Source organism: Pistacia vera, unplaced genomic scaffold (assembly GCF_008641045.1).
Source record: "Pistacia vera cultivar Batoury unplaced genomic scaffold, PisVer_v2 Contig1222, whole genome shotgun sequence".
Lineage (NCBI taxonomy): Eukaryota > Viridiplantae > Streptophyta > Magnoliopsida > Sapindales > Anacardiaceae > Pistacia > Pistacia vera.
In genome coordinates this window covers 20,864-44,980 of record NW_022195274.1, presented here as the reverse complement: position 1 = coordinate 44,980, position 24,117 = coordinate 20,864, and the positions used below count along the sequence as shown (strand labels likewise).

The window sequence follows — 24,117 nt, the reverse complement described above, 5'->3', positions numbered from 1 at the left end:
ACAAAAGAAAAAATCATTTCTACAATTAAACAAGAAGAGAAAAGAAATAATTATGAGGATGATAGTACGGAAATACAAAAAGTTTCATGTCAAAAAACTCTAAACATGCTTGAGAAGCTATAAATGTTTTGGCATTAACAAGAAAATGTTCATGCTAACTAGTAATATACCTCCAGTTAAAATATATAATAACAATTCTAAAACATAACTTATTATCCCAAACAACTTCAGATAAATATTTTATTTCATCTTAAACTTTTAATGTAACATACCATAAGATATATCTATATTATTATATATATATATATATATATATATATATATATATATCTATATATAATATATATTTTATAATATACAAATAATTATTACTATGTAAAGGCAGTTTTCCTTAAGACGGAATTAGAAAAATATAACTATTACAATGTGGGTTTATTCTTATTTATAACTATCTCAAATTATGAATATAATTTTTTATGATTAATAGTTTATTCCTATATAGAATCAGGTTTTATTGTATAAGCATATTTTTATTAATTTATTAAAAAAAATTAAAAGAAAACTCTAAAAAAATTGAACCCTTTTAAAAAAAAAGAATTACTATAATTATTTTGAGGATTAGTTTTGAAGAGTATTAATGTTTATTATGATTTATCTTGTATATTACCTAAATGATAGGTAATTAAATCGACAAACAACTATGTAATAATATGTTTTAAATAATAGTGGGTGGAGAAGTTCTTAGCGAAAAGATGGGAAAAAGTTACAAAAATTAGTTACCTTTTAATCACGGGCCCCGAAAAACTTTGTGTCGTGGTATTTTGTGTTGTGTTTTTGTTGTTTGTTGCTTTATGGGCTAATTAATATTTTACGAACACTTGATTTTATAAAAAATAAATGTTGATTTATAATATAATTTTATAAATTTTTTTTACAATCTTGATGTGATAGTTTGTAATTGATCATTCGTAAATTGACAGACGAGATATATAATAATATTCAGATTATGAGAAAAAATTTATAAGATTGGTTTATAAGTATAATATTTCTTATATAATTCAAAGTAAACAGTCGTTAATAAAGTTAACTATTGTATTTATCGGCAAGAATGTTAAGTTTGTGTATAAAATACATAATGTTTGAATTTAAGAATTATAATTTGTCGACATATCATTGACAAGTGATGAAGACATTATGATACCTAAGCCTAAAGTTCCTGTGGTGTCACAGTCTAGAATAAATGAAGGATGCTATGATATTATATAGTTCCTATTATTATAGGATAAAGATGTGATTCAAAATAATTTCTTGTATGTAAACAGACAAAAGGGCTACATCAATTCTCATTATTGGACCGACTATTTGGTGTATATAATATTACCAAAGATTTTTGTGTTGCCATCACTTTATTATATGAAAAATAATACAGTCACCGATGATAATACACCGAATTTATGCATCGAATGACATAACAAAATCTTAACCGTTGATTAATTTTAATTTAATATCAATCAACGGTCAGAATTTTACCACATTATTTGATATATAGATTCGATACACTACCATCGATGACTACTCTTATTATATACATAATTTAGTTTTGGCGTTCTATTAATAATAAATCTTCTACGTTCAACGCACCCCCATTTGAGACACCAGCTCAGGGTTGGGCTGGCCAATTTGGGCCTTTGCTCCAGCAAAATTGGATTGGTAGAAGCCCATAATTTGAGGCCCGTTTGTTTACGTGGAAACAAAGATATAGGACTTTTAATTATTTTCGGTTTCCTATTATGAAATTTAGTAGGAGTTTATCTCTTATTAGAAATCTTTCTTTCAACGATAAGGAATTAAAATCTTAGGGAAATCATCCTTCTATATAAATGCATTAAACATAGAAAAATTCATTTATACAATTAAAAAGTTTAAACTTTCTTTGATCAAGTTTTCTCACGATGGATCTTATTCAGGTTGAAATATGGCTGCTGGAGACACTCTATGGAATTACATTCGAATCTGAAGCTATTTTCTTGGCGGCACGTATTGCAATTCATCCCAAAAATTCAGTCTTGAGTGGAGAAATTGCGACATTCTTTTACATTCTTGAAGAATCTTGTAAACGGAAAGATTTGAATAACAATGGTTGTTTAGTTTCTGGTTTACACGATGCTGAGACTGAGAGGACACAAGATGATTCTCAGATTTTGAATATTCATATTGGTGTTACTGAAATTGCAGAGATAGCCAGTGAACTTACTGGGATACCGGCTTCTTGGTTTGTTATAAATAAGCCTGAACAAAGATACAAGAAACTCAAAGATTCAATTATGAATTCTCCATTGGTGCCTAAGATTGATGGTAATTGTTTGGGGAGGCCATTGGGGTTGTTTCTCTTGGTGGGTTGTAATGGTGCTGGTAAGTCTGAGCTCGCCGAAGCAATTGCCAAGGAGCTTTTTGATGATGAAGATAGTTTCTTTATCCGGATTGGCATGGAAGAATATACTGAGCCTTATTCAGTTTCATGTCTTGTTGATAAATTGCTTGACACTCTGAAGACTAAAAAACCATACAGTGTTGTAGTCTTGGACAAAATTGACAAGGTTGACTCTTCGGTTATGGATACTTTGGTCAGTGTTCTTATAAACCCTGGAAATGCTTTTGATTTCAGACAGGCATTGATTATATTGACATGTGATGTAGAAGATTTAGATATGGAGGAGCTCAGGCTTGGTTCTGTTCTGGGGAAAGAATATGAAGAGGCAGCCGCTTTTATTAAACCTGAGTTACTGGACTTGGTGGATAAGATGATATTGGTGGATACACGTTAAATTTCAGAAGAATATTACTCGGTTTCTCTCAAGGAATAGAGGAGTTATATATTGTGTGCCCTTCAGATTCTGCATTAATGGAGATTGCTGCAAAAAGAGTTTGGTGAAACTGACTAGGGACTGAAGAGACTTTGCCTCTGTTGTCTAAAATGGATTCTTCTGGTTGATTTTTTTTTTTTTTTTTTTTTTTATTTCTAGTTTTTAAGTTTAGTTTGGAGAGTGGAAACAATTCAAGAGAGTTAAAACTGTTATTCAATCATTTGCAACTTAACTAGATTACCATCAATTAAATGCTCAATGAATGAATTGATATTATGCAATTTTTTTTCTATATATAACAGAATTGAATTTTTGTTATTACTATTTGTCTAGTTTGGATTTAAGATGAATGATTAAAATATGGTTATATTTAGTTAAAAAAAAATACAATATATTTCAAAGAAATTAAAATTTAACTAGAAAATTGATAGTGATTTTAAACCATTACAAATTTCTCTACATAAAGTAATTATTACGTCAAATTTATCCTTTAAAACCTGACTAAATACACAACAAATATATAATTAATAGGATCTTTGAACTAAAAAATTGAGGTACAAATTTTCAGTTGCGGTTATTTTTTCAATTCATTGGATGTGAAAAAGAGTTTTTAAGTAATGATTCTGTTTATCACCTCAGCAATTATACACTATTGGATTGTATTGAATTCACGACTAAAAATTTGTGTAAAAAATTTAAGTTAAAAGATCTCATCCCATATATATATATATATATATTATTAGATTGCATGCAATTACTTGATTGTATGTATAAAGTTTCAAAAAATGGGCAAAAGCATATATAAAAAACACTATTGATTGAGAATTGAGAACAAAAAAGGTTTTAACTTTATCAAAAATGAATTGAGTTCATGAATATTATATAAAACCAATAATTTATAAAGCAGAAAACATATTATGCTGATTTGGGTAGTTTTAAGTGCATATATTTTGGCTAAAGTACCAATTATCCATTGAAGTATTGAACTAAAAATACAAAAAGAAAGGGCAGCTCCTGAACCACAAAGCCCAACTGCACTATCCACTATCCATCTTATTATGAGAAGCAGCTTGATTTGCTTCTCTTTACTGTAACATGGCACTTTCATCTCTCTCTTTGAACTGGGTTTCAACTCCCTTATCAAACAAGGTCTGTCTTTCAATTTCATGTTTATTTCACTCTACTCACGCACTTAAAATTGATGTCTCTGCTTATGTTTCAGTTGAATGTGCCTCATCCCAATGCATTTTCTTGTCAAAACTCTATCATATGCCCAAGGGAGACCACTTCCAATGAAGAAAGTAAGATACCCATCATCTCAAACTTACTGTTTAGTGATGAAAAAACAAGTTTTAGAAATACCCAGATCAATTTTATTGTGATTTTGAGTATGATTTGTAGAGTTTTCCTTAGATATTGAAGTAAATGTTTGATGCACAAGTACTATATTTAACCTGATTTATTGAATTTAGACAATTGCAAAAGACGGCTGCTACTGTTAGGAGCTGGAATTCTAACTGCAAGGCTTCTCCCTACCAGTCCCCTTTTAGCTGAAGGTATCAAACTGATAATCTGATATAATCTCAATGGAATTAATATCTAGATTTGCAACTTAATCTAAAATTAATCTCCCTGACTGTGGTCATTGTGTAGAGATACCGAAAAATTATCGGGCGTTTGTCGATCCCAGAGACGGATATTCATATGTTTACCCCTCGGATTGGATAGTAAGTGGTGCAAATAATGTCATGAATTTGAAGAAAGGAATTTTTTTGTAGCTTAAAACTCAAAATAACAATTGGTGGATCTTGTTTAGGATTTTGAGTTCATAGGACATGATTCTGCATTCAAAGACAGATACTTGCAGTTGCAGACTGTTAGAGTGAGATTTATACCAACTGACAAAAAGGATATCCATGATTTGGGTCCTGTGAATGAGGTAATGAATGATAAGTTTTTACCGGGTTTAATCTAAATTTTATAATTAAGACTGATCCTTTGTTTTACCCATTTCTTTATTATGCAGGTTGTTTCTAATTTGGTAAAGCATGTGTATGCCACACCAAATCAAATTGTTGATATAATGGATATGCAAGAGGTTTGTAAATATAATGTGTTGTATTTTTGGGCTCTAAAATTCCCAGGACAGAAAACCAACCAAAAGCATTTGCAAATTTTTACCATTCTACCTACTGAATGCAGAGGAATGTAGATGGGAAAAACTACTACGCCTTTGAATACAAACTTACATCTCCGAATTACTCGAGCTCTTCCTTCGCAACCATAGCCATTGCAAATGGTAAGCATCCTATTTTTGAGTTGCCAATAACTATCTTCCTTTATCAAAAATTTTGTCTGCCTTCATGCTCTCGGGTTGAAGAACTGAGAACTCCCGTTTGAAACAATTTGATACAAAATTTGTTCTTTGGTACAGGGAGATATTATACACTGGTTGTCGGAGCAAATGATAGACGGTGGAAAAGGCTCCGGAATAAGCTAAAAGTGGTGGCAGACTCTTTCAGGGTGCTTGATATTTGAGATATTATATCATAGTGCTCTGGGCTGTCTCCAAAGAGACTTGGATTTTGCTTCTACTGTTGAACAACTACATTTTTATCATTTGTTGTACATATCAGAAGACATTGTTGCAATACTACTAAGTTTCCACCTCTCCCATTGTAGTCGGATGACAAACCCTTTAGTCACTAGGGTTATCTATATCCGGAGAGTCTTGCATTTGAGTTGTAAGAGAGGCACTTACCACATTTGTACAATTATCTTAGTCCACTGGACTTGTAGGGTATTTTGTGACCTTAAAGATTAGACAGACTCCAATGTAAACTTAAATACCTCAAATACCTTAAAAAAAAAAAAAAAAAAAAAAAAAAAGGAACTAGTTTCCATCCTCTTTAAATAATCTCAAACACAAAAGCTTAAGAGAAAGTAACTGATAGGCTACAATGATGCTGAAATTGAAATCTATCACAATATTTATTTACAAAGATTACAACAATCCTCGAGTTCTTTCCTCTTCTAAACTTGCATCAGATTTCACAAATGTAAATTTTTTTACAGAAACACACGTTCAACAGAGTTACAAAATTTTGCTCTTAAAAATACTGGGATAGAAACATGAAAAACTAATACAAAAGCCCAAGAAACACACCTCAGTAGGACTAGAATTAACTTCCATCTTCTGATTAATAAACAAATTAATATACCATGGAGGCAGCTCTCAACTCCAACCTAACAATGCTTGCCTCCATAAAGAATATGCATCTAACCCCAACCAAATTGCAAACTTCCTACTTCTAAGCCCTATATTTAAACAATTTAACTAGCCCTGCCACCATTTTCCGCCAATCCCGCTATATTGTTACAGGCCTCGTCCTTCATCCTTCTATATTGCCCTAGCTCATCGTGGAATCTCCAACCAGCAGCAGATATTCGAGATAATCTAGCTGGTGTTGACATTTGCAGCATTTCAAAATGAGCAGAATGAGAACTATACAGATCAACCACTTTAAGTTGCAATCAATCACAGATACACCTATATCAATCGATGTTGCCGTAAACCCTTCCCAAAGTGAGGTTGCATCAAACGGACATACAAACCATTTTTCGCTACCAAAGTATCATGGGTCCCTTCCTCCACGATTCGCCCTCCATTAAGAACTACTATGTTGTCAACATGCCTCATCATTGCAGCTCTATGAGCTATCAGTATGGTTGTTTTGTTTCCCATTATCAGTGTATCAAGAGCCTCCTGCACTACTCGACTTGACTCAGACTCAATGGATGAACTAGCTTCATCCAGTAACAAGATGGGTGCATTCTTCAGCACCACTCGGGCGATAGCAATTCTCTGTTTTTGTCCAGGGGTCAAGTCCACACCCCTCATCCCTACATGTGTGTCATAACCATGAGGCAAGCTGCTGATGAAATGGTGAGCATTAGCTATTCTTGCAGCCTCTTTCATCTCAGCTTCACTAGCATTATGCCTTGCATATATAATATTCTCCCTGATTGTCGTTGAGAAGATAATGGGCTCCTGCTGAACAAGACCTAAATGGTTTCTCAACCATCTCAAGTTATAAAGTTTAAGATCTCGCCCATCTAGTAGAACCTGACCAGCAACTGGATCATAAAATCTCTCAATCAAAGATATTATAGTGCTTTTTCCAGACCCTGAAACTCCAACCACGGCTATGGTTTGTCCCCCATTGACTTTGAGACTGAAATTGCTCAATACCAACACTTCTGGGTGACTTGGATAACAGAAATCAACATTTTTCAACTCAATGCTTCCATAAACATTAGGGGGCTTCAATGCTGAGTTATCATCTGGATCAATCTTAGGCACTCGATCTATGATTTCAAAAACTGAAATGAGAGATTTACGCCGCTTAAGTATATATGGAGCCAATCCAAATGGTTCCACAAGTGCAAACGTCGCGAAAGAGAAAACCATGTACTCCTTGAGAGCTGTAGGCAAATCCATATAGCCATCTCTAACAGAAATAGCAGTATACCAAAGGAGAAGAGCATTACAGGCAAAAAGAAGAAACTGTGAAAAGCCAAATGCAAACCCAATGGCCATTCCATGAAAGAAACTCTGTTTGAATATTGTCTTCAGCTGCAATCTATAGAGCTCCATTACCTTGTTACCAGCACAAAATGCTACTACAGTGTAAATATTTCTAACTGCATCCTCAAGGACTAGAGATGCCTTCCTATGCATCTCCTGGATGCCCCTTGAAAATCCAGCAAGCCACAATTTCTGCAATATTAAAGTTGGTAACCACTCAGATTTTGGGGAAGCTGTATCAGATATCATAATCCATCATCTATCAGTAAAACTGAAAAAACAGACCACTGTTGGAGTAAAACATTCTTTTGATTTCTTTCTTTTTTTATTTTATTTCTTTTCTTTTGGGATAAGTAAAGGTTTAATTAGAAAACAAAATTTTGAAAGAAACAAAAGCTGAAGTAAACAGATGCATGCAAAAGAGCCCCACTGCTTATGACTAGAAGGAAGCCATAAAGAAATTGATTTTGCTGAGACTGTGTCCTCTGACTTGAAGTTGAAGAAATACACCCTAAAATCATTTCTACGAGGATGTATGAAAGACAATAACAAGTTCATGAGAAAAAGCATTGTTTGATAAATTGAAGAGGGCCTTTGAAGAAACCAAATCTTGGTAGAATTATACACAGTATCATATAAAGCAGGAAATGACAATGCAAACCTGGGCAATGGCAGACACAGTGAGTATTGGCAAGGTTGCTAATGCTACAAGTGCCAATCGCCACTGTAGCAACATCCCAATAAGTACAGCCACAATAACGGCAGCACTATCCTGTATAAATATGGAAAGGCGGTTGCTAAAAGCAGCTCGGACAAATGTAGCATCATTTGCCAAGCGCATGGACAATGTGTCAGCACTATTATCCTCTTCATCAAACCATCCAACTTCATTCCTCAGCATTGCTGTCATATAATTTAAAAGCATTAATAACATAGAGTTTGCATACAAAGAATTCTGTGGACACAAGAAAATTATGAAGATATCCAAAGGCTTTTATACCTGAGAACATCATTCTCCTAACTCGTTCAGTCATTTTTTCCCCCATAATACCAAAGTAAAAGTGCTGCAAAAAGTTGGCAACAACTGTCACTATACCCATGCAGGCAATTATCAAGCACCATTTGTCTACTTCCTGTCGTAGGTGATGATGATCATCATGTCTATAGTATGTTGTCACTATCAATGCAATAACGTAAGCAAGAAGAGGATTGAAAGAACCAAAAATGGCAGCACCAATGCTTCCTAAAACAGCGTAGAGCCACTCAGCAAAACTAAGCTGTGCCAGTCTCCAAAACGATGGTGCTTTCCGATGTTGTGTATCTTTTGATTCTCTAATCTTCATTGGAATGTCATCAGAGTGACTATGGGGTCGACTAAATGTCTGTGAATGGGAACGTTCATTTTTAGGATCAGATGTCAAAAGAGGTGATATAGGGGATTCCGGGTCTGAACCGTTTGATATTTGTCGGTTTGCAGACTGTACATCAATCTTAGGTAATTCTGGTAGTCTCATTTCAAAACTATCCTGCCTTCGGATTGATGGTTCCTTATCAGACGCATCCAATGGCAGACCATTTTCCATCATTTTCTCTGCTGGCGGGCTATGCACTGTAGGGGATTCTAGTGAATCAAAGGCACCATCTGTGGGCCTAAACATGCCAACTCTCTGAAGAGAAGGTGATTTCTGCATTTTAGGGGATGATGGTTCTTGGAAGCTGTGACTTGCAGAAGAATCCTTTTCAATTTGGAAAGCCGCAGTCTCCTTGTAGTTTCTAACCGGCATCCTGGACAGAAATTCACATTCCATAAATATGTTAGATAGCAGAAATGTTCTACATATTTAATTTGAAGCAGGATACAGGTAAATAACGAAACAAGTATTCCAGAATCAACAATACACTTTCACTATGATATTTCCCATCATAGCATGCATACCTCCTAGGAAGTTTTGCAGCTTCTTCACATTTGAGAAGCTCTGCGTACAGGCCATCCAGGGTTAATAGTTCATCATGTGTACCCATTTCAACAAGTTGACCCTCTTCCATCACAGCTATGTAATCAGCATTCCTTATAAGACTAAGCCGTCGAGCAATTATTATGGTTGAACGTCCCAACATAAGCAGATCCAGAGCCTCCTGAACAGCTCTTTCGGCTTCAAAATCAAGCCCACCAGTGACCTCATCAAGCAAAAGAATTGATGGGTTTAAAAGCACTGCTCTAGCTATAGAAAGCTTTATCTTTTGCTCTTCTGTCAAGGCTAAACCAGCCCTACCCACCTGAAATGCACCTAAATTAATTTCCCAGAAGAAGATACCAATGAAGAAAGAATTTATCATGATACAACTATTAAAATTTTACCTGTGTCTCATATCCCCTCTCAAGTGAGCTGATAAATGTATGTGCATGTGCTATTTTAGCCGCCTCTTCTATCTGATCCGAAGTAGCCTCTCGCCCATAAGCAATATTATCTCTGATACTCAAACTCAGCAAAGCAGGTTCCTGGGTGACAAGTCCTATTTGGCTTCTCAGCCATTCCAGTTTTAAGTTCTTTATATTTTCCCCATCCAAAAGAACCTCTCCTGCACCACGAAATTAAAAAACCATTAGAAACTACAAGCAGACATAACCACTAAGAACAACTTTAAGTGAAATAGTGAGGCAACCACTTAATGAAAACAGTACTATGGCCATATTACCTAATGTAGGATCATAAAACCGCTCCATGAGTGGGATAATACTGCTTTTCCCAGATCCATTTCTGCCAACAAGTGCTACTGCTTTTTTAGCAGGTACAGTGAGGTAAAATCCACTCAAGATAGGAATCTCAGGACGAGATAGGTAGCTGAAATATACATTCCTAAACTCTATATTTCCATGCACTGATGGTAGGCTGTTTCCATCCTGATTAGCAGTTGAGGATGATCTGCTTATCATCTCAAAAAGTCTATAAGCAGCAATCCGCCCTTGGTCAAATGAATAGAAGTTTGTTGCTGCTTGATTCAGCCCACTATAAAAGACCGAGCAAATGATTAAGAACATTAGAAACAAAAGGCAACAAGAAAAAGTGAGAATAAGATGCTTACAGGCCACTTAAAATTACAGCAAATAAAGCTGTTATAATTTCACCACCATGAGCTTTGTTATGTGTAACTAGGAATCTTCCAACCCAAAGTTGTAAGGCACAAGAACATATAGCAAGACCATATGTAAATCCAAGTCCAAGTCCTTGCACCAGACTAATCAGTATACCATATCTCAAAGTAGCTTGTAATGAGGTTGCATAAGAATACTTGGCCAAAGTTTCATTCGTAAAGGCATATAAGGTCCTAATGTAAGAGACTGCCTGCATAATTTAACAAATTATTTTCATATTAGAACCTTTGTCAATAAACCTTCCACCATAACGGCTACAACCATGCTTGATTGAAACAATTTTTAACAAGGCATTCTGAAAGCCAGCTACTACCAGGTATTAAGTGATTGTACATTGGTAGGTAATTTATTGTCATTTTCTTCTTATGAGCAACAATTGATGGCAAGCTAATATAGGCATTATTACTTAATTTCTTTCTTTGCAATTCCATAACAGGGCCTCTACATGCAGGGGCATCTAAATCTCCAAATCTATAAGGAAAAAACTAGTTACATTAACCAATTTTATGTTACTACACTTCCAAACAACAAATACATTTACCAAACTCTTTAGAAAGATTGTTAAGTTGACAAGAGAGACATTATTAATCTTCAATTCAAGTTTTTTCAACAGTAACAACTCCCCAAGTCAGTCAATTTGATTTGATGAAAATGAAGTAAAAATCTTCTATCAATCATAGAATTGCAAGATTAAAACAAAACGCAAGATACATCCTTTTCTTTCTTTGTTGCTCTCTTTCTCCTTTTATTTTATTTTATTTTAATTTTTTTTTTGGACCAATTAGAAACGCAAGCTAAATCATGCATCAGTTAAGATTTTGAAAAGCCTACATATAATTATTGATAAACAACAAAGACACAGAAGATCTTAAAAGAACGAAGGTGGAACACCGTTGATAAATTCATAATGAAGTAACTATAGAGCACCATAAACTATGAAGTTCAGACTCTATAACTCTAAAAGAACCAACAAATAACAACGGGTGTGTTTGTTTCTCTATTTTGGGAGGATTTTTGAAATCCTACCCAAAATACATATTTGTTTCCCTATTCTGAAAATCCAATTCTATTATATTCAACTATTTTAAACCCCCTAGGTTTGTTAATTTAACTAAATACCTCCAACAAAAAATGTTTAGAAATTGACCAAAACACCCCACCCACCCCCCGGCGGTGGTGGCCGGCTGCCAGCATTTAACGCGTGGATGGGGATGTTTTTGTTAATTTTCAATGTTTTATTGTAGGGGTGTTTAATAAATTAACAAACCTAAGGAGGTGTTTTTGTTAATGTTCAAATCCTACCTCGTAATAACCACCCAACTCAACTTTTTAAAAAATCCTACCCAAAATAATAAAACAAACACACCCAAAGTTTTTAATTCAAGAGAAATTCAAGCCCAAATATCAACACTATAAATGGTAGACGAGAGTGAAAAGGAACAAGTGAAACCTGTTCAGCAATGCTAGCTGCTTCAGCATATGCATCTTGAATATTCTCAGCAAGCCTATGAAGAAATATATTTGATATCCCTCCCGCAGCAACAATAAATGGACCAGTGCCTAATGTTATAAGAGCAATCTGCCAACAGTTGACAAATCCAATAACGAGACCACTGAAAAATGTTGCCATGTTATGAATATAATTTCCAACCTGCATCATTGAAGGCCAAGGGAAGTCCCACCAGAGTATCAATTAAATATTATACCCGGCAAAACAACGACATGAAAGGCAAAGCTTTAGATTGAACATACTTTTTCACTAAGAGCAGACTGAATGAGCAGCACATCACTCAACACTTGGCTCACAATATCCCCATTATTACCATAAGTATCAAAAAAACTCATGTCCTGGTTAAGTAATACTTGAACATATTTTGACCTGATGACAGCAGTCTGCCGTTCTCCAGTTAAAATCCAGCATGAAACCTCTATTGCAAAGAAAAAGTTAGTATCAAAGGCTGCAAAGAAGCATCATCTATAGGAAAAAAAGATATATGATGGTGGTTGATTAAGAGTTAAAGTTAATATTTACCAATCCAACCAGCAACAAAGACACCCACAGCTATATAAACAATGGTCAAAGCAAGCTGCAAGAAAAAAAGTCACAGTTAAATGAGTGCTCATTTACATCTGAAACTTCCAGCTCAGAAAAAAACTCGTTGAATATAGAAGAAAAAAATATCCTTAATGCTCAATGTTGATCGAGAGTTGCCTTCATGGGTTACATATTCTCCCAACCATAGTAATAGTACTTTAAAAACCTCACCAACAAAATTAGAGATTTTCCTCCTAGTATGTCAGATTGATCTCATGTTTTGTCTTATTGCAGTGAAAAAAGTAAATACAGACAAATGGTTTTCCATTTTTAAATTTAATTAATCATGTATAAAATATCGCACAGCAGCTCGTTATATATTCGGGGTCTCTTTACAGCAAGCACTCGCAAAATAGATATTACAAGTATTAATCAATATATTTCCTTATCATGTGGCTGAATAAAAAATTTAAAGACCTCCAACGGAAAAACTCTAGTAAGATTATTTCTACAGCTTCTGAATAAACTTTTTCTTAGCATGGTGAAGAACAACTAAAGCCATTCTCATAGGCTTCCCTCCAATTTTCAACATGAAAAAAACAAGAACACGTAGCAACAAACCCAGAACGTATAAAAGAAAAAGGCATCACAAAGCCGCTTTCAGTGCCATACTACTCACGGTTCTATCAAAACACTAAATTCTGAACCATAAGATCTTTCTAGGCAAAAATTCGCCAACATCTTCCAATCGAAGTATACAAATTTTAATACAATACTTAACTGTCCTTCCGAACAAAGAATGTTAAAATTGATGAAACAGTACCGAAATGTTATATAACAAAAAGAAGCGCAAAGTATGCAAGTTCTCTCATGGTAAAACCCATTACAAACTGCGAGATATGATCTTCATTTATCAAACAAGAAATCAATGGAGTAATGGCTACCCCAAACTAATAAAAATGTAAATAAATTATATCAACAAATCCATAAAACTCAAAATTTTAACTCCTTTCATTTTACTACAAATCTCCCCAGCCAAACAGAAGACAAATGCTGATCAACTATAGTAGCTTAATCTCTTAATTAAGAAATTTACTTTTATATCAAAAATCTGAAAATTCACCTGAACACAACAAAACTAACTTGCTCAAACTTACTCAACAAAATCCCTCACCTCTCTAAACCTGTGGTACTGATCCTGAGTATTTGCGATCCTCAACACCTCAATAACTTTAGCGAAGTAATGCAAGTACACAACAAGAGCCGTTCCGTGAGCCGCTGCTGCAAGAGAGCCAACGATCATGAGCCCCCAGTCGAGCCGGTCTGCGCACGCGAACAACTTCGAGAATGGCACGGCTGCCGGCGGCGGCTCCATCTCTTCTGCGTCCTCCATCTCCTCCGCTTCCTCCGCCTGAGCAGCAGCAGCCGCCGCGGCCGCCGCCTCCGCACCGGGGTCCAGGTATGGAGACGGCGACTCCGGAGGCTCAGACACCTCCGACACCGGCGTAAGGGGCTGTATATGCGGTGGGGACCACCCAAACAGCCCCCTCGATATCATCATCTTGTCGTGAAAATTAAAAGTATCGAAACCCTAGCTGAAAACTGGCTTTGTATCCCTCTAAATTTAGCGGATCTGCTAAATTTAGGGGAAAGTTACAGTATCTGGCAACAAAATAAGATAGTTAATTGTGTGTGTTTATGTTCTGTTTTTGCTCAGTGTGTTGTGTTTCCTGAAACTAAAAAACGAATAAGAAAAAAACAGAACAAAAATGAGGTTGACGGGGGACTGAGTCAAAGATGAAGGCGATGAGAAAGGAGAGGGAAAGATGTAGTCACCCTAAGTGACATAAAATGAAAATGGAAAAAATAAAAACTGAAAGTGTTTTCTGTGTTTTTATTTTTCTGAGCCCTGTTTTTGTTGTTGTTAACGTTAACGTGCTTTTTTTGGTTTCGTTTGTGTAGGTTTTTGTTAGGTTAACGGTCAAATGCCGGCGATGAACTTCGTCACCAAAATTCCCCTGAGGTTTGCTACAATAACCAAATTCCTTTTAAGGTTTTAGAAATAACAAAAATTCCCCTACCGTTAAACTTTAAGCGTTAAAATATACAATAAGAGGGCAATTTAATAAAATTTATTTACTTATAACTGAGTAAATTTTAAATCACATTAACAATTTATTAACTGTAGAGAGATTTTTATTATTGAATCATACTTGAAGGCTGTATGTAACCCAAACAAAAAACAATCGTAATGGGGTATTTGAGAGTTTCTCTTAAATGAAAGTGCTTGTGGAAAAAACACTTTTATTTAAAAAATACTTTCGTTTAGAAATTTAGAACAAAATAGAGGATCCGAGGTGTAATGAAACACATGATTTTGAATTAAAAGATCTCAAAATATTTAATTTACAGAAAATACTAAAAGTGCTTTTCCATAAAAACGCTTTGAAGAATTGACGAAAAGAGGGTTGGGAAGTGTTAGGTTGAGCTGACACGTGGAAGAATTGGTAGTGTGGTGGGTGAGGTTAGTATGACTCTAGTGAATAAAATAAAAGATATTTAGAGAGGGGGAGAGAGGGGCGGGGGCAGACATCATTGAGCGTGTGAGTGAGCTTTATTGGGTGATGCCAGTCCATTTGATCTGTTCCCTCTTTGCTTCTTTTCATTTTGAGGCCGTGTTTGGTGATTCTCTTTTTTGCCTTTTTCTGTTTAATTATTGATGGGGACAGCTTGTGTTTGGGAATTGTAAAGCCAGACAATCAAAATAATAAAATAAATGCTAAAATTAGTGAAATTTTAGTAATATATATGCATAAATAAAATATAATTTAATAAATAATTTTTTTATAATCTAGGAATCCTTTGACATCTTATGAAGCCGACATCCAACCCTATAGTCTTCAAGAAAACAGAAATCTTGTGTATGTAAGAGAAAGACTTTATCCACCCTCCGTTTTTAGTTAATCACTTTTAGGTCATATGTCCTAAAATAATAGAATTTACCCTCTTAAATCTAACAAACGAAAACTCAGATTCTATCTTTTGAATATCTATTTCTTTTTAATACTTGTTATAATTAGGGGTGTCAGCCGAGCCGAGCTTGGCTCAATAAAAGCTTCAGTTCATGCTCGATTTTTCAAGCTCAAACTCAAACTCAACAATGTAGCAATCGAATCGAACTCGATTAGCCCAAAGCTCGGCTTGGCTCAGCTCGTTTATAACCATAGATATAATAAGGGGATATATAAAAGTACTTCAAACTGTAAACTTAGATCCTAATAGACTTAATCCCCAGGGCTAAATGTAATTAATTTTTTGTAAGTATGTAAAAGTGGTTTTATGTTTTAGAAAAAAGGAATTGTAAAAAGTGTTGTTGGTGGTGGTTAAATTTGGAGGAAGAGGTGATAGTGATTGAAAGGTAGACATAACAAATGAATATTAAGTTATTGAAAAGAACAAATGAGAATGAATACGTTGGTCATTTAATTCTAATTCAAGTAATGAGTAATTTGTGTGAATAAAGGCACCATAATTAGGGGGGGTTTGGTAATTTTACATTACATCAAAATCAAGTTGTTCACCAAATATAAATTCTCATCACATTTACTTCATGTGACATTAATAAAATTGACCAACATTATTCAACCCCCATTGACATTTTGTTATAATAGTTAGATTTTCATTTTTATTAAATGGTCCAATTAATTAAGTAGAGGAAATGCATAGAATTCAAGCATGGGCCCGCCCGGGCCCTGGCCCAGGTAAAGAACCCGGAAAAAGGCAAAATAATGAATGAAATTAAAAAAAAAAGAAAAAAAAGGCATAAATGAATTAAAACCGTGCAGATGAGATGAGACGATGGACCAAAAGTAGAGACACGTGGTCGGAGCAGTCATTCCTTTCTAATAAAAACTACTCTTTTTATATATATCAAAACATTATCAAATAAGATTGATCAGTAATAAAAAAAGTTTACTTCTTTTATTGAGTTTCTGGATTCAAAGATTACTTATTACATTATAACTTATTTGGTCCTTTATGTTTGTAAGGTGTTTAATAAATTTTATGGACTAATTAAAATACACAAACTGATTCAGACACTACGATTACTTAAAAAAACAAAAAAAGCATTATCAAATGTTTTTGTTTTTATTAATAATTATATTGATATTATCTGTTTGTTAATGGTGGATATATATATATCCCAAATTCCCAACGACCTCATGTCGTATTAGAATTATGTAAAAACTTGACTTTTTTTTTTTAAATAATATATTTAGAATTGGAGTAGGTTCCGTGTTTCTTTCAGTGGGTCCGGTTCCAACTAACGAAGTAGAAGTGAAGTGAAAAGGCGCGTAATTGGTAACGGATAAGCAGAGCCAAGAAGATACAAAGAAAAAGATAAGGTCTCCACCACAAAAACAAAATCAACATCCAATACCCAAACTCTTGTTTCGAGTTTCATTAAGCAGCAACTAAAATGGCTTCCCTGCAACATTCGTCCTCTATTCATCATCGCACCATGTTTCTCAATTCCCTCCCTCACCCTGAGGTTCTTATCATCTATAGTTTTGAGTTGTTTTTTTTTTTCATGTTATGTTAATGTGTAGGTACATTTGTGTGAAATGGGTTGTGTTGTATATGTATTGTAATATGTTTCAGTTTGGACTGCAAAAGCATGGGGTTTTGCCTGTCTTTCGAAGAGGCTTTTCGTTTCTTGTTCGGGCTGAACATGCATCTTTGGCTTCCTCTTCCATTTCTCAAGGTGGGATTATCTGCATTTCGTTTCATAGTTTTATATAAATGCAATGCACATTGTTTATGTACATAACAATTAGTTTATGCTTCGTTTGTTTTTGGTTTCAGTAAGACTGAAGCTAGTTAGAGGCTTTTTCCTTTTTTCCCTTTTCCCCAGTTTTAATTTAGTTTACTCAAGAGTTTTGCTAGTATGAATTGTAGTATTTCTCAAAACAGAAGAAACTTAAAAAGAAAAATAAAATAAGCTGGATGCTTAAAACAATTCTGAGATGAGAAATGTGAGATGTGTGAGCTGCCACGTAGAATTGTTCGAAGGGTCCATAAGCTACTTTATATATAAGATGATACAACTCTTGGTTTTGATGAATAGTCCATTCAACTTTAATAATATGGACTATAATGGTAAGATTTTGATTAATGATATATTTCTGTATATTTAGCTTGTAATTGGACTAGATAGGATGCTTTATCTCACAGTTCAGGAAAAATTCAAATTACTTTGTACAGACGAAAATATCAAGAAGGATTGTTTCCCATTGTCACTGTTTTTCAACTTTAGTCTAAGTTTACAAACAAATATTTACTGCCAATAGGAGGGACAAAACAATTGATAATTGTAGTCATATTTAAGCCTTGGTATCAGGAATGTTGGAAAGATTAGCTCAATGGTTTGATTTGTTTGCATATGATGTCTTCATTACAAGGACTTTAGAGGTGGACAAGTATCAGTATCATGGAATTTAATTATAGATATAAAATTCAGTTTCTGGAGATATAAAACGACAAGTGTATAATATATTGGTAATATTGAGGGGAGAAAGTATTTGTTTGTCCAAGGGTTTAAATTTTATGCATACATGATCTATGCATTTTTGTTTCTCTTGATGAGACTTTTTTCCATGTCAATGTCTCTATGGACCTCTTGTGAACTCTTTATATCTATTTATCTATTAACTTAATCACCTATCGATAGGTATTTTTATGTCTTCTTTCGCTTGTTTTTCATTAGTTGATCAAGTCTCTAACTATACCAGCTGCAGATGCTTAATAATCATCAATTTTTATTCTTTATTTTCAATCTTTTGCAGATAAATGTGGGAGACGCCAAATGATTGCTGTTGGAGTCATTGCTCCTTGGGTTTCTCTTGTTAACCAAACTCCGGCATCATGTAAGCATTACTATATTTCAACATGTAGAGAACATCGCCATTTGTTTCTTTATTGAACTACTTAGATTTCCCTTATCTTGTTGTGATTTTGTTCTCTAGTAGTGTTGAAATCAACGCCACCTGCTAATTATGCAGTGCGTTGGTTCCTTGAATAATGATGGTTGATATCTTAAGAGGACACCCTTGATATGCCTCAGTTGCTGCAGAAAGTAAAAAGGGATTTCTATCAGTCACAGATAAGAAGGATGGATACTCATTTCTCTATCCATTCGGATGGCAGGTATGAATTTTTAGTTTCCAAGTTCATTCTACATATAAAAAGGTATGATGACCGGTTTCTCATTCCTTTTTCCTGTTTCTTGGGCATGAACAGGAAGTAGTTGTTGAAGGTCAAGACAAGGTATTCAAAGATGTCATTGAACCACTGGAAAGTGTCAGTGTAAATATGATTCCAACCGCCAAACAGGATATTCGAGATTTTGGTTCCCCCCAAGAGGTTTGTCTTCTATTGTGTAGTACCATCTTTGATACAGTCATACAGAATAAAACGGGGCTCTATCTTGCTTTTTATGCTTTGTTGAGTCCTGTAATTTCCGTGAATGTGTGGGGCTGATAAGGGTGCTATCACTCATTGTTCAATGATCACAGGTTGCACAAATTTTAATCAAAAAGTTTTTGGCCCCTCCTAACCAGAAAACAAAGATAGTTACAGCTTCAGAGGTTTGATGTCCTATAACTTCTTTGATCGTAGCATGATATATAGTGCATTATCAGCTTTAACAATTTGACAATATATCCTTCCATTACAAATGATATAACCCCATGCATTTTGGCCTAGTAAACCTCGTAGTTACTATGTAATGATCTCAATTAATACTGTGTTGTGTGTATAATTTATCCACAACCTAACAGCTTCCAGAGCATATGATATTGTAAGTAATAAGTCATCTAGTTTTTCCCCTTTGTTTCTTAGCGACGCCAAATAATTTTTGCTGGTGTTATATGCCACAGAATGATGTTGATGGAAAAGCTTATTACACATTTGAGTTCGTAGCTCAGGCTCCTAACTACACCCGCCATGCACTTGGTGCAGTATCTGTTGGCAATGGTATGAAACTCACAGCCACAACGAGAATACTATTATTTTCGCAAATGCATTATCTAAATTGCTTTAAGTATTGTTATTTAAGATTCATAAGAAGAGCAGTGTTTTGCCACTTCAGAGTGGCATTAGCCTTTAAACTTGTTGAACTCGCACATGATCAACACACACTGACGGGGCTGTGTGAAACTTCAAATTAAGTCTTCTTAACGAACATGAACTTCTCCACTCATTGTGGCTGGCATTCATGTTGGCAGGTAGGTTCTACACTTTGACGACGGGGGCCAACGAGAGAAGGTGGGACAAGATGAAAGATAGATTGCAAACAGTGGTGGAATCCTTCAAAATTTTCAATGTTTGATGTGGTTATTCTAAATTTGCTTATCAGACTCACCTCTGAAATTACAAGCACTATTGTGCATTTTCCAGAGTTGAGGCCTGATTGTTTTATTTTATAGCCCTTGTTCCCTCGTCATAACACACCAAGGAGCATTACTTGAAGAGTGCTAATCATTGTATAATACAAGGACTTCCACTACCAAAGCACCAATTTTCAGGTCTCCACCACAAAAACAAAATCAACATCCAATACCCAAACTCTTTTTTCGAGTTTCATTAAGCAGCAACTAAAATGGCGTCTCTGCAACATTCGTCCTCTTTTCATCATCGCACCATGTTTCTCAATTCCCTCCCTCACCCTCAGGTTCTTATCATCTATAGTTTTGAGTTGTTTTTTTTTTTCATTTTATGTTAATGTGTAGGTACATTTGTGTGAAATGGGTTGTGTTGTATATGTATTGTAATATGTTTCAGTTTGGACTGCAAAAGCATGGGGTTTTGCCTGTCTTTCGAAGAGGCTTTTCGTTTCTTGTTCGGGCTGAACATGCATCTTTGGCTTCCTCTTCCATTTCTCAAGGTGGGATTATCTGCATTTCGTTTCATAGTTTTATATAAATGCAATGCACATTGTTTATGTACATAACAATTAGTTTATGCTTCGTTTGTTTTTGGTTTCAGTAAGACTGAAGCTAGTTAGAGGCTTTTTCCTTTTTTCCCTTTTCCCCAGTTTTAATTTAGTTTACTCAAGAGTTTTGCTAGTATGAATTGTAGTATTTCTCAAAACAGAAGAAACTTAAAAAGAAAAATAAAATAAGCTGGATGCTTAAAACAATTCTGAGATGAGAAATGTGAGATGTGTGAGCTGCCACGTAGAATTGTTCGAAGGGTCCATAAGCTACTTTATATATAAGATGATACAACTCTTGGTTTTGATGAATAGTCCATTCAACTTTAATAATATGGACTATAATGGTAAGATTTTGATTAATGATATATTTCTGTATATTTAGCTTGTAATTGGACTAGATAGGATGCTTTATCTCACAGTTCAGGAAAAATTCAAATTACTTTGTACAGACGAAAATATCAAGAAGGATTGTTTCCCATTGTCACTGTTTTTCAACTTTAGTCTAAGTTTACAAACAAATATTTACTGCCAATAGGAGGGACAAAACAATTGATAATTGTAGTCATATTTAAGCCTTGGTATCAGGAATGTTGGAAAGATTAGCTCAATGGTTTGATTTGTTTGCATATGATGTCTTCATTACAAGGACTTTAGAGGTGGACAAGTATCAGTATCATGGAATTTAATTATAGATATAAAATTCAGTTTCTGGAGATATAAAACGACAAGTGTATAATATATTGGTAATATTGAGGGGAGAAAGTATTTGTTTGTCCAAGGGTTTAAATTTTATGCATACATGATCTATGCATTTTTGTTTCTCTTGATGAGACTTTTTTCCATGTCAATGTCTCTATGGACCTCTTGTGAACTCTTTATATCTATTTATCTATTAACTTAATCACCTATCGATAGGTATTTTTATGTCTTCTTTCGCTTGTTTTTCATTAGTTGATCAAGTCTCTAACTATACCAGCTGCAGATGCTTAATAATCATCAATTTTTATTCTTTATTTTCAATCTTTTGCAGATAAATGTGGGAGACGCCAAATGATTGCTGTTGGAGTCATTGCTCCTTGGGTTTCTCTTGTTAACCAAACTCCGGCATCATGTAAGCATTACTATATTTCAACATGTAGAGAACATCGCCATTTGTTTCTTTATTGAACTACTTAGATTTCCCTTATCTTGTTGTGATTTTGTTCTCTAGTAGTGTTGAAATCAACGCCACCTGCTAATTATGCAGTGCGTTGGTTCCTTGAATAATGATGGTTGATATCTTAAGAGGACACCCTTGATATGCCTCAGTTGCTGCAGAAAGTAAAAAGGGATTTCTATCAGTCACAGATAAGAAGGATGGATACTCATTTCTCTATCCATTCGGATGGCAGGTATGAATTTTTAGTTTCCAAGTTCATTCTACATATAAAAAGGTATGATGACCGGTTTCTCATTCCTTTTTCCTGTTTCTTGGGCATGAACAGGAAGTAGTTGTTGAAGGTCAAGACAAGGTATTCAAAGATGTCATTGAACCACTGGAAAGTGTCAGTGTAAATATGATTCCAACCGCCAAACAGGATATTCGAGATTTTGGTTCCCCCCAAGAGGTTTGTCTTCTATTGTGTAGTACCATCTTTGATACAGTCATACAGAATAAAACAGGGCTCTATCTTGCTTTTTATGCTTTGTTGAGTCCTGTAATTTCTGTGAATGTGTGCGGCTGATAAGGGTGCTATCACTCATTGTTCAATGATCACAGGTTGCACAAATTTTAATCAAAAAGTTTTTGGCCCCTCCTAACCAGAAAACAAAGATAGTTACAGCTTCACAGGTTTGATGTCCTATAACTTCTTTGATCGTAGCATGATATATAGTGCATTATCAGCTTTAACAATTTGACAATATATCCTTCCATTACAAATGATATAACCCCATGCATTTTGGCCTAGTAAACCTCGTAGTTACTATGTAATGATCTCAATTAATATTGTGTTGTGTGTATAATTTATCCACAACCTAACAGCTTCCAGAGCATATGATATTGTAAGTAATAAGTCATCTAGTTTTTCCCCTTTGTTTCTTAGCGACGCCAAATAATTTTTGCTGGTGTTATATGCCACAGAATGATGTTGATGGAAAAGCTTATTACACATTTGAGTTCGTAGCTCAGGCTCCTAACTACACCCGCCATGCACTTGGTGCAGTATCTGTTGGCAATGGTATGAAACTCACAGCCACAACGAGAATACTATTATTTTCGCAAATGCATTATCTAAATTGCTTTAAGTATTGTTATTTAAGATTCATAAGAAGAGCAGTGTTTTGCCACTTCAGAGTGGCATTAGCCTTTAAACTTGTTGAACTCGCACATGATCAACACACACTGACGGGGCTGTGTGAAACTTCAAATTAAGTCTTCTTAATGCACATGAACTTCTCCACTCACTGTGGCTGGCACTCATGTTGGCAGGTAGGTTCTACACTTTGACGACGGGGGCCAACGAGAGAAGGTGGGACAAGATGAAAGATAGATTGCAAACAGTGGTGGAATCCTTCAAAATTTTCAATGTTTGATGTGGTTATTCTAAATTTGCTTATCAGACTCACCTCTGAAATTACAAGCACCATTGTGCATTTTCCAGACTTATGAGGCCTGATTGTTTTATTTTATAGCCCTTGTTCCCTCGTCATAACACACCAAGGAGCATTACTTGAAGAGTGCTAATCATTGTATAATACAAGGACTTCCACTACCAAAGCACCAATTTTCTCACCTTCTTTGTGCTTCCATTTTAAGTTTTTCCTCCTGTATTGTAATGAAAATACCACATTCCCAATTTTTACATAAATTGTATTACCGCTTACCCAGTTGCAATTTGCTTATCAATTACCTTCCATTTGCTGCTGAAGTTCTTTGAACCTAAATGAGAAAAGAGAATTTTCAAAACATTAATCAAGTTAGCTGTAGCACCTAACTTCCAGGCACCAATTTTTTCACTTTCTTTGTGCTTCCATTCTGAGTTTTTCCTCCCGTGTTGTAATGAAAAGACCACATTCCTAATATTTACATAAGTTTTATTACTGCCTACCCAGTTGCCCTTTGCTTATCAATTACCTCCATCTGCAGATAAAGTTACTTGAATCTAAATGAGAAAAGAGAATTTTCAAAATATTAATCAAATTGACTGTGGCACCTAACTTCCAGGCACCGATCTAATACATGAGAAAACGGAAAATAACAAGCAGTGATCAAGAAAACTTCAGTCAATGCTCTATAACGAGTTTTTTTCTAACCACGGTGGCCCTAGCATCCTTAATTGGTGAGACTTCTTAAAAATTACTGCATCCTCAATTGGTGAAGCTTCTTAAAAATTCCTTGACACTTTCAATTTTCATTCACCTTTTCATTCCATTCGAGGGTATCACAGTATCAAGAATCTAAACTACCAGATCATCCGAAACAATCTTAGTAACTAAGTT

At 34.8% G+C, this 24,117-nt stretch overlaps 5 protein-coding genes across 5 annotated transcripts; 4 read left to right on the top strand and 1 right to left on the bottom strand.

Annotated features, from left to right (window-relative positions):
- The first annotated feature begins 1,952 nt into the window (after positions 1-1,952).
- Positions 1,953-2,825, top strand: LOC116115610 (chaperone protein ClpB-like). Its single transcript, XM_031401746.1, has one exon. The coding sequence runs from the start codon at positions 1,953-1,955 to the stop codon at positions 2,823-2,825; it is 873 nt and encodes a 290-aa protein (XP_031257606.1).
- Positions 2,826-3,856: 1,031 nt separating this feature from the next.
- On the top strand, positions 3,857-5,706 carry LOC116115643 (photosynthetic NDH subunit of lumenal location 1, chloroplastic). Its single transcript, XM_031401781.1, has 8 exons — positions 3,857-4,013; positions 4,087-4,165; positions 4,337-4,420; positions 4,518-4,591; positions 4,681-4,803; positions 4,891-4,962; positions 5,067-5,163; positions 5,299-5,706. The coding sequence occupies exons 1-8, from the start codon at positions 3,960-3,962 to the stop codon at positions 5,400-5,402; spliced, it is 687 nt and encodes a 228-aa protein (XP_031257641.1). The 5' UTR covers positions 3,857-3,959; the 3' UTR covers positions 5,403-5,706.
- Positions 5,707-5,812: 106 nt separating this feature from the next.
- LOC116115577 (ABC transporter B family member 20) lies at positions 5,813-14,523 on the bottom strand. The gene is made up of 11 exons (XM_031401714.1): positions 13,816-14,523; positions 12,639-12,693; positions 12,359-12,534; positions 12,057-12,257; positions 10,537-10,796; positions 10,150-10,460; positions 9,812-10,032; positions 9,389-9,729; positions 8,453-9,237; positions 8,114-8,355; positions 5,813-7,644 (listed from the first exon to the last, which is right to left on the bottom strand). The coding sequence occupies exons 1-11, from the start codon at positions 14,200-14,202 to the stop codon at positions 6,415-6,417; spliced, it is 4,209 nt and encodes a 1,402-aa protein (XP_031257574.1). The 5' UTR covers positions 14,203-14,523; the 3' UTR covers positions 5,813-6,414.
- Positions 14,524-17,029: 2,506 nt separating this feature from the next.
- On the top strand, positions 17,030-20,054 carry LOC116115565 (psbP-like protein 1, chloroplastic). The gene is made up of 8 exons (XM_031401705.1): positions 17,030-17,193; positions 17,304-17,406; positions 18,488-18,568; positions 18,766-18,848; positions 18,942-19,064; positions 19,217-19,288; positions 19,580-19,676; positions 19,928-20,054. The coding sequence occupies exons 1-8, from the start codon at positions 17,122-17,124 to the stop codon at positions 20,029-20,031; spliced, it is 735 nt and encodes a 244-aa protein (XP_031257565.1). The 5' UTR covers positions 17,030-17,121; the 3' UTR covers positions 20,032-20,054.
- Positions 20,055-20,249: 195 nt separating this feature from the next.
- On the top strand, positions 20,250-23,240 carry LOC116115554 (psbP-like protein 1, chloroplastic). Its single transcript, XM_031401694.1, has 8 exons — positions 20,250-20,373; positions 20,484-20,586; positions 21,668-21,748; positions 21,946-22,028; positions 22,122-22,244; positions 22,397-22,468; positions 22,760-22,856; positions 23,108-23,240. The coding sequence occupies exons 1-8, from the start codon at positions 20,302-20,304 to the stop codon at positions 23,209-23,211; spliced, it is 735 nt and encodes a 244-aa protein (XP_031257554.1). The 5' UTR covers positions 20,250-20,301; the 3' UTR covers positions 23,212-23,240.
- Positions 23,241-24,117: the final 877 nt, after the last annotated feature.

Bases quoted from the DNA above. Each gene is read 5' to 3' on its own strand.
- LOC116115643 (XM_031401781.1), top strand. From the start codon at position 3,960: ATGGCACTTTCATCTCTCTCTTTGAACTGGGTTTCAACTCCCTTATCA. The intron at 4,963-5,066 runs GTTTGTAAATAT...TACTGAATGCAG, and splicing joins ATATAATGGATATGCAAGAG to AGGAATGTAGATGGGAAAAA. The intron at 5,164-5,298 runs GTAAGCATCCTA...TCTTTGGTACAG, and splicing joins AACCATAGCCATTGCAAATG to GGAGATATTATACACTGGTT.
- LOC116115554 (XM_031401694.1), top strand. From the start codon at position 20,302: ATGGCGTCTCTGCAACATTCGTCCTCTTTTCATCATCGCACCATGTTT. The intron at 20,374-20,483 runs GTTCTTATCATC...AATATGTTTCAG, and splicing joins ATTCCCTCCCTCACCCTCAG to TTTGGACTGCAAAAGCATGG. The intron at 22,029-22,121 runs GTATGAATTTTT...GGGCATGAACAG, and splicing joins TCTATCCATTCGGATGGCAG to GAAGTAGTTGTTGAAGGTCA.
- LOC116115565 (XM_031401705.1), top strand. From the start codon at position 17,122: ATGGCTTCCCTGCAACATTCGTCCTCTATTCATCATCGCACCATGTTT. The intron at 17,194-17,303 runs GTTCTTATCATC...AATATGTTTCAG, and splicing joins ATTCCCTCCCTCACCCTGAG to TTTGGACTGCAAAAGCATGG. The intron at 19,289-19,579 runs GTTTGATGTCCT...TATATGCCACAG, and splicing joins AGATAGTTACAGCTTCAGAG to AATGATGTTGATGGAAAAGC.
- LOC116115610 (XM_031401746.1), top strand. From the start codon at position 1,953: ATGGATCTTATTCAGGTTGAAATATGGCTGCTGGAGACACTCTATGGA.
- LOC116115577 (XM_031401714.1), bottom strand. From the start codon at position 14,202: ATGATGATATCGAGGGGGCTGTTTGGGTGGTCCCCACCGCATATACAG. The intron at 10,033-10,149 runs GTAATATGGCCA...TTCGTGGTGCAG, and splicing joins GTTTTATGATCCTACATTAG to GAGAGGTTCTTTTGGATGGG. The intron at 9,238-9,388 runs GTATGCATGCTA...ATTTCTGTCCAG, and splicing joins GCTGCAAAACTTCCTAGGAG to GATGCCGGTTAGAAACTACA.